Below are 9,921 nucleotides of genomic sequence, written 5' to 3' on the forward strand. Positions count from 1 at the left end.
TCACCTTCCCAGCCGTTGATTTCTTGTGACTCCCTTGTTCCCCAGATGCCCCAGCTGGGGGTTAAAGATGCCTGAGAACTGACTCTAGTCACACCTTTGGGATTATAGAAGTCAACCCCTCCCATTCTTTTCTAACAGTCTCTCCCTCTCGCTCAGTTGAGCCGAGGTCTCTCAGTTTTCCAAGACAAGACCAAGGTCACTGGGTTCCTGCATTAGAAATTCCACCGTCTGGTTGGTGGTGGTTGGTACAGACAGCGCAAAGTGGCTTTTTCTGTTCTGACTCTAACCCAACACTGAACTAATCAACGTTAGGGAACAAAGTATTCATTTGGAATCATGTTAATACCTATTTGAACAAAAGTAATTAATACTTGCCTTGCAGCGAAATGAACTTATGTCTTACCTAATTAAAAGAAATGATTTGAATTATAGTGCAGGCTGTTTTGGCCTATATGTGTTTTTGGTAGAATCAATTAACTTAATCAAAATGATTCGATTTTTACCCAAATTTACTCAGAGTGAATTGGAGTCAGCTCAAATGGCTGCATCTGTATTTATTTAATTCTGCTCCTCTATATTTTTGTTTAGACTGTCTATGAACACATACAAGCATTTTATTTTATTTATTTTTTAATAAACTGCCATTGTTGCCAACATCAACAGGGTAATAATGACAACTGTTGGTTTTGAAGTGCTAGTAAAGGAGATAGGCATCTCATCCACTGCATGATTCACATAAAGGAGCTCAGGGAAGCAGCTGTGTGCTGCTCTGCTCTTTATCGGAGACAGGTGAGTTAACTAGATGTACATTTCCCAAACCATCCAGATAGTCTTTGTCATTGAAGCCTTTTCTCTTATAAAACTGAAAAATACTGTTTAAAAACATTATGGCACTTGTCCTTTGTTTTCGAGTGAGGTCATTGTTGCTGTTTGCAGCTGTTGGGAGGGGAACACCTGCTAAGACTGCAATTCTCAGGTGCGTTGTAGATATGCATATCCCACAACAAACACTTCAATACAGATGCTGGACCAAAAGGCCAGAAGTACAAAGGAAAGAAGAAGAAAGTCCACAGGCTGTAGCTCCCTTTGCAAGTACTGGTTTAATGGGATAAGACGTTGCATTTGACAATTTACCTGGATAATCAACACAAAGATGGGATTTATTTAAGTAAAAACTTAAAGGTTTGGAAAACGCACGCCTGGTTAACTGCCCCACCTCCAATTGATCAGTGCATGTATTTGATGTGTATGTATCTTTTCACATACACATCAAATACATTCCGTAAATAATGGCAGTGAAATACTTTTGGTTGTAGCTCAGCCCACTATACAATAGTTGAATAATATGAAAAAGACTGAACTAATAAATCTTAGATCTGAGACAAAAATAAAGCAGAAATGAGCAAAAGGACACACAAAAACAAGAAAAAGAAACTTATTTCAAAAAGTATCAATTTGAGCTTTTCTATGACAACCAGGGGGGAGATGATTGGGACTGTCTTGGAGACAGGTATCATTGCTTCAGATTACCTGCACTACATGTATTGGAATTTCTGACTATGACTGTGTTTTCTGTCATACAGTATAGGAGTGTACTGATTTATTTAAATTCAAAGCTTCGAACAAGTCACAAAGCTCATCAGTGGATGTAATTTTCCGTCCTTGTTTATGCTGTGTCCACTGTATCCATGGCTGTGTGTTAGAAGATAAGTTAAAAGATCAGAGATTTCATTGCATGTTGTTGCAAAGATTGCCTTTTTGCCATCTCGACATCACTGCATGATCATTTCGGCGGGCTGTCATTGTTGGAAAACATTCCAAAACTGTGAGGCCTGTCTGAAAGGATCCATGGTTGCTTCTTTGTTATGACTTATGTGCTGCCTGCATATATGCTGTGAGGTTGAGTGTGTGTGACACGTGAATGACAGCTGGCCTATATGGGAGAAATCTCAGAAAGCTGGGCCATATTTCTTGCAGAAAAGTACTGCAGTGCTCACATACTCAGAATACCATCACTGTAAAATGAGCGGCAGGCAAAAATGATTAGATGGATCTATGCAGTGGAAGAGTTAAAGGCTTAATGTGAAGAAGTTTAACATGAATGATTCATTTTTCTATTAAATTAGAAATATTACTGTTTCTTTCTCCAGAACAAAGCATCTTAAAATAGCAGAGGATGGAAAAAGACTCATTCATTGAAAGAATATTATATATATATTATAGAGAAAAGACACAGCAATCAACTTTTTTGGCACCAGCAAACAAAAGCAGTATTTTTTTTGACAAACCAGTTTGACTGATGGGAATCTTGGTGTTAAATTTGAGAAACTCTCAATTGTTGCTCTAAGCACTGATTTCCTCTTCCAGGACTATTCACAGCGTATGAGTAAGCATAAATTGGGGACTTCAAAGTTGATTTTTCTGAGGAGTAATAAGACACTTGCTGTAATTCACTGCTGACTTCCTCTTGTTGCTTTATTTGCCAAATTTCTGTTTAAATAGCTGAATGCAAGACTTTTTTTTGTAAAAACTGAACTACACACAGAATATAATGAAGACTACATGAATAAATACAACTCTATTGTCTCTTACATTTGCCTTTTCCCCCTTAGTCTCACAAATATTTATTTTAGCTTTCAAGTAGACCCACAAGTATGTTTATAATACTATTGAATACTTGATAAATTGGAGGGTCCCCCAGGGTAGCATTATATTACAGCTAAACATCTCATAGCGATAGTAAACAGGAAGTGTCTCTGAATACCCTGAATATAACTCTATAAATAAAACATAAAAAAACTGTAATGCTCATTGTAAAGAAAAGTAACAAAACAATTTAATTAGCAATTTGTGATTTTTGCCCACTGCTACTGCTGTTATAAGTCATATTTCTATTGTTGTTGTTGTTGTTGTTCCTGTGCTTCTCTGTCTTACTTTATCTACAACAGAGAGACATATTCACACACTCAGAGTAGAATGAAGTAAAGTGCTGTCCAAATAAATAAGAAGAATTGAAAATCAGAGTATGAACTAATAACGCCTGCTTCTCTTATACAGACAGGTATAATAACAACAGTGGGTAAGAGCAGAATTGGTGTAGGAAGCACAGTTATGCAAATGAGCAATTTGCGTCATCTCCTGGTGACTTTTTGAGCTACTTGTCTTTTCCAAAGCTTTTAGTGGCTGTCAGCTATAGAGATAGAAATGCGTTGGAGTATAAGCATTGTGTGTGTGTGTGTGTGTGTGTGTGTGTGTTTGTTTGTGTGCGTCACTATGACTTCAGGGCAGAAGTCTGTATATTACTCTGTTAAAGTCAGAAGGCTGAGTCATCACTGCATGCTGTGTCTGCTCTCTTTGTCTATCTACCCCCCCTCCATCTCCCTTCATCCCTGCTGCTGTTGTCTAGGCTAACACATTTCACGTCTGTCTATAATTTACCACCTCATCCCTCTCCGCTTTTCGCAGTGGGGGAAGAAAGCCTGCAAGAGGTAAATGATTAAAGAGGAAGTGTGTGAGAGTATTTATGTGGATGACAGCTAAGAGATTAGATTTCCTTTAGATTGTTTTTTACTAAAACAAACCCTTAGGTTCTCTCTCTCTCTCTCTCTCTCTCTCTCTCTCTCTCTCTCTCTCTCTCTCTCTCTCTCTCTCTCTCACACACACACACACACACACACACACACACACACACACACACACACACACACACACATACACACACACGTTTTATTAAAGGAGACAGAATTTGTCAGCAACAGTCTGTCTTGTCACCTATCTTCACTATAGCCTCTGGGCTGAGTTTTGAAAAGAACTTTTCCAAGCAATTTCTCACTTCATTTTGCTTAGAGAAAGCCTCAAAGCTAAAATCCAACTTTCATCATTTTCAAACTGTGGCGAAGATGACTGAGCAGCTGGTGTTGTGTTTTGGAAGCTGTCACCCTGTAGACATTGATGCTGGTATGCAGTAAAAAGCGTCACCAAATGATTGTGTACTGACGTGTTGGCGATTGCTCTAGGTAGGAGTTAATGACTATGTTTCATTCAGGATTGGGTCGCAATTATAACACCTTAAACAGGCAAAATCAGTAGTAGAGAAGAGAGCATGTCTAACAAGTACAAGTTGTGATTTCAGCATTTGCCCCAATCATACATATGAATTATGTAAAAACATCATGTACTTTCAGGTGTGAGGTCATTTCTGAAAAGAATAATAATAATAACTTCATATATCTCTTTAAATATAATATAAATCCCTCACCATCAGCTCAACCATACACAACAATGTATGACATTTAAACATAAAAGCCACAATGTCCAATTTTCTGAGTATTTACGATACTTATATTACTCGAATCGTGTAATATGTAATTACATGATTCGATTAATAGTGTGTTATTATATACATGAAATGCATTAAGTGCCAATTCAGTGTCTATAGTTCTAAGAAAAATTATTTTAACATAATTGCATAACAACCAGGCAAACTCCACCTGCTGATGGATGAAGATCCTCAAAATAATTGAAAGCTCTCGAACTTGGTGTTTTTATTACCATTAAGGGATTATAATGTAAAATATCTGTCCTTGTCTGTGTACAACAAATGAATCTTTTAATCAGGGGGTGAATTGTTGCATGACATCACAATTGTCTTTAGGTCATCAGTCATGCTCACAATGTAAACAAACAGAAAACTATGATACATGAATTGGGTATAGGTGACAGTGTGGCAGCATTTGCATAAATATCTGTGTGCTGAAAACGTAGACCTGACTGTTACAAAATGTTTCGCTGGTTTGATTCAGATTCACAGCAGCTCATAAATAGATGAAAGTGAGGCGCAGCTAACAGTTTCTGTTGCTTTGCAGGAACATCAAGCTTACTGTAACTCTGGTGACAGCAGAAACAGCCCAAGATCTAAAAGTTACAGCTAACATGCCAGACCTCATGACAAGGTAGTAAAAAATACAAACACTGTAAGATACTGTAGATGACAGTGAACAGAGACAATTTCAAAAACTGACAAACATCTAATTTTCACATTATGAATTGTATAATCACTTTTGGTCTGGAACTCATTGAATACAAATACAAATTCTAAATATAGCACTTTTATTGATATGCCGACTATAACAAGCTTCTTTGGAGAGGAGCTTTTAAAGCTAATGTCCCCCAGTGTTTCTGGGAAACACCAGTCTGTGCAGGCCATTGGCTATGAGGCCATTCTTTTTATCTTGCCGACTGTAGGTGTCTTCTCTTATATAAGTCCATACATTGCTATTCATCAAGGTCACTGGAGGCGTTCTTGTCATCTTCCTGCTTTTCCAGCCCATTATTTCATCTGCTATGCATGAGTATGCGCCGAGAGGAGATAGCAGGGAGCTGGATAGAGAGAGCAGGAAAGTGAGAGAGAGAGAACAAGAAGTTAAAAGAAGGCAGAAAAGCTAAGAGAAATATGGGTTAGAAGTGGGAGGTGAGCCTGAAGTTTAAAATTGAGACAGACAAGGGGGATGAAAAAGCAAGAAGAAGGATGAGAGCATGAAGAACAGGGACAAGTTAACATGACAGAGCAAAAGAGCAACAGTGATCTTTGAGATGAGAGCCTTAAGGGAGAAAAGCAAGTGTAGAAAGAAAGCGAGAGAGAGTTAAATGGCAGCAGCACATGACAGAAATTTCATCAGGGCCCCTCCAGGGCATCTTATATGACAAATTTTGTTTTAAGAGGCTGGGAGAGTGAGCATATGGTGGTTTGTAATATTGATGGTGCACAAATGCCCATCTCTCGGTGTGGCATAATAGCCCTGCAGTGATAGTCATGGCATTTAAAACTCAGCACTGTTGCTTCTCTGTCTCTCGTTGGTTTAAGTCATTAAAAATTTAAAGACAAAACCGAACAAGCTATAACAAGAGAGAGAGAGAGAGACAGAGAGAGGAAGACAGGAATAAAGAAAGGTGGATTTGGTGTGTGTGTGTTTATGAGTATGTCTGTGTGTATAATGGTGGTGGGAGAGATGGAGAGTTAAGGAAAAAGGGCAGTGGAAGGGAACACAAAAGTGATGGATGGATGGAGAGATCAAAAGACACAGTAAAGGCAAGAGCAAAGAGCAGAGATATCTCAAAGAGGAAAAATAAAAGGCATATAATATATATACAAAGAAAGAGAGGGAAGTGGGAGTTTTGTTAAGCGGGTGCTTTAACACACCCTTCATAGGTTAAGGGTCAAATCCTGGATTGTGTGTATATGTGAATGGGTGTGTTTTTGAATGGTCCTTTGTTAGAGCTGTCTGTGATGCAAAGACAGCCATAGGGGAGTGCGTGTTTGTTGTTTGAGATAAATCTGCACCTGTTTAAACTATATGCATCTATCAAAAAAGAAATGCAGCTTTGTCTCAGAAACCCCGGCGACAAACTCTCTTCTTCAACTTCAAAGCATTTCAGAGGCACTCATTGAACATGCATTGATTCTGCTCTCTGCTCTTCCTTCATCACCCTCCAGGGATTACTGAGCTTTAAGCCAGTGACTCACAGATATGGATGGAAAGCTCCTTATTGAGCTGCTCTGTCTCCCACAGCACTGATTTAGCATCAGATAACCTAACAAGAATCTTAATCGCAGCAATTAAGAACTCAGAAGTTGATGGCTTATTAAATTGAAACATACCTTTCTGTGTGGGTGGAGAGGTGGACAGCAAGGAGGTGAGGGGTCCTCTTTATCTTCGTCTCTCTTCCCAGCTGGGCTGTCCTTTTTCGGCATACGGATATAGGAGATTCTCCTTTTAATGCTTCTGCCCTGGTCCCCAGGCTCTGTAGAGACCCGTTTACTTCTGCTTTGTTGGCCACAGTTCTGACAAGAGTGGGTGGGATGTCCCACAGCCAGGGGTGCAGGTGTGCCCCGCCAACCCGACTCAAGGTAAACATGAACGCTTACACACACAGCAGTGAGCAGAATGCCCAAACGCAGCAGCAGTCCCTGGGTGAGTCGCTCTCTGCACATGTCCATCCACAGCTGCCTGTAGTTCATTGTTATGTCCTTTTTGTTCCTTTGATTGCTTCAGTCCATCTCCTCAACTGGACAGTTTAGCCTTCCCATTACTTTTTCTATCCCATTCTTCCTGTCCTTGCAAGATTTGTTTTCTCTTCTCTTCTCTTCTCTTCTCTTCTCTTCTCTTCTCTTCTCTTCTCTTCTCTTCTCTTCTCTTCTCTTCTCTTCTCTTCTCTTCTCTTCTCTTCTCTTCTCCTCTCTTCTCTTCTCTTCTCTTCTCTTCTCTTCTCTTCTCCTGTTTTCGCTTCGCTTCTCTTCTCTTCTCTTCTCTTCTCTTCTCTTCTCTTCTCTTCTCTTCTCTTCTCTTCTCTTCTCTTCTCTTCTCTTCTCTTCTCTTCTCTTCTCTTCTCTTCTCTTCTCGTCCAGCCTCTCCTTTGCTGCAGGTCCGAAGTCAACCATTGGCTAAAGAGAGGCAAGTTAATGAAACACAGACATGTCAAGAAGATCTCTGCTCATAAACCAACACACACATCTGAATGACTGTGTCCAAGTGAGTGTGTGTTTTTGTGGTCTGAAAACAGATTCAGAAGTACAATGTGTGCTGCACTCTTTGAAAACTTTGGGAACTCCTTCCTCACACTCTCAAGTCCCCCTTTCCCCAAACACACACGCCCCTTTAATTTGCTTTCTTTTTCTATCTGGCTCACATCACACGCACACACACCCCTACATTGCTCTGTTCCCTCCCTCGGGTCGCCTCTCCCACCCTACTGAATCTCGGGTTACTGTGTAATTCTAGACATGGGCAGGGCTATATTGCTCCACCATGGGTCCTTGCAGGTCTCTCTCAGCATCTGTTCATGAGTTGGCTCTCTCACAAAGCTGGACTGCACAGCCTGGATTTGCAAAGTAGATCGACTTGCATTCATGCTTGAATCAAGCAATTTGTTTTGCTGCAAAATACATGAACATGACATTTTAAGAGTAAAGGGCACATCAAAGGTTATTTTTTATGAGGACACACTCATAAAAACTTTTGAGCAAAATGTGAAATTTATTTTCCATACAGAGATGGTTCATTCCAAGGATCATTTAGACAGGTTCATTGTTTCATTGATGTTGGAAGCAGATCTCACTCACAATACCTCAGAGATCCAATCAAGACTCCCAGCTTACGTCTAATACTGACTACATTCTTCATTCCTAAATTAATTTCAGTCAGGTCTTGAAATTTCTGGCAACTTGCTGAAACTAACTTCTGTTCCTTAATTTCCCTGGCAATAAATCTAACAAAATAATTTAATAATTTGGAAGCCAACTCTGGGCTCATTCTCCTCTAAAGTCACTTCATTAACTTTGCCATTGATTTTCCTCCCAAGACCACTAAATCTGCTGTTATTTATAAACAAATTAATAATCAGAGCCCCCTCCTAGTGCTCCTCATTATTAAATATGTTATTGATATTTTACACTGAAAAGAAAACACACATAATTTATCAGGACTTCCAAAGCGGATTATTTTTGGATAGAGAAAAAGCACTGATTGTTGGATGGAAATTTTCCAGGCTTCACAGAGCATCCTGACAGAGCTAGAACAAAGAAAGTAGAGGATAATGATAAAGCTCCTTTCCCTATGCTGTCTAGAAGCAATGACAAACTTGGGCTTGCACATGAGTTTATATGTAGCTCTTTACTGCCCCCTTTGGAGTGTAAATAATCTTCTCTCAAATTCCTCTGTGATGAGAGCAGACAGGTTCATGACTCTGACTTTCATGTAAAATTGTGGCTCACTTCTTTCCGGGTACTTAAGCCTCAGAACTGGACCATAGAGCAATGGAAGAAGGAGCCTGGTCCAATGTGTCACATTTCCTTTCATCATGTGGACGGCTGGGTGCATGTGCGTCATTTACCTGGGAAAGAGATGGCACCAGGATGCATGATGGGAAGAAGCCAAGCCAGCGTAGGCAGTGTGATGCTCTGAGCAATGTTCTGCTGAGAAACCGTAGGTCCTGGCATTCATGTGGATGTTACTTTGACATGTACCACCTACCTAAAAATTGTTGCATAATACACCACTTCATGGCAATGGCATTTCCTGATGGCAGTGGTCTCTTTGTACCCTGCCACCCTGAACAAATGTAAAAATTGTTCAGGAATGGTTTATGGAACAAAGACTTCACAGTAATCTTGGTCTCCAAATTCCCCAGATGTCAATCCGATTGAACATCTGTGGGATGTACTGGAAATACAAGTTCAATCCAAGACCTCACCTCACAATTTACAGGACTTTAATGGATCAGCTGCCAGTATCTTGGTGCCACTGGACCCCCATGCATCAACGGGTCAGAGCTGTGTAATGAGGCACAATATTAGGCAGGTGGTTTTATTGTTATGGCTGATCAATTAGCTTTGCTTTGTTTATGTGCATAGGAGAAGCATGTGTCAGGTCTAAAATACACACTGAGATGAACAATATGGTGATAAACGCAACCATAATGGGGTTAAAGAATTGAATAAGACGGATGTGACTGGCCATAATAGATGGTATGCTCACTAGTTAGTTGCTCTATTAATCAATCCATCAGTCAATCAAGCTAATTCTCAGTCACAGTCTGGTTGAAAGGTCAGTTTGTCTTTTTATACAATACTATTTTTGGGTAGGTCTCATCAAAGTGAGAGTCATAAACAGTTATGAGATGAGTCTTGGGTCAAAACAAAACCTTCAAGCCATTCATTTTTAGATTGAATTTATCTGCTTGATCGCTGCCATTTGTGGAATTTTCAGTTTTTAAATAACAGGCTTCAGAAATATTAGTTACTCATTATAGAGCCTTTGATTGTGCATGTTGTTTACTTTTCTGGGATTGAAAATGGAATTACTTCATTTTAAACGATTACAAAGAATCAATCACATCCATAGCAAGTCTAGGGAGAAATATGCC

The 9,921-nt window shown here is 39.6% G+C and overlaps 1 protein-coding gene across 1 annotated transcript in view; it reads right to left on the bottom strand.

Annotated features, from left to right (window-relative positions):
* mettl24 (methyltransferase like 24) overlaps positions 1-7,197 on the bottom strand; it is a 34,239-nt gene extending 27,042 nt beyond the window's left edge. Inside the window, exon 1 of the mRNA XM_053337055.1 lies at positions 6,659-7,197. Coding sequence (XP_053193030.1) covers positions 6,659-7,018 — 360 coding nt within the window. The 5' untranslated portion in view covers positions 7,019-7,197. The remainder of the gene's footprint in view (positions 1-6,658) is intronic.
* Positions 7,198-9,921: the final 2,724 nt, after the last annotated feature.

Source organism: Scomber japonicus, chromosome 17, assembly GCF_027409825.1.
Source record: "Scomber japonicus isolate fScoJap1 chromosome 17, fScoJap1.pri, whole genome shotgun sequence".
Classification (NCBI taxonomy): domain Eukaryota; kingdom Metazoa; phylum Chordata; class Actinopteri; order Scombriformes; family Scombridae; genus Scomber; species Scomber japonicus.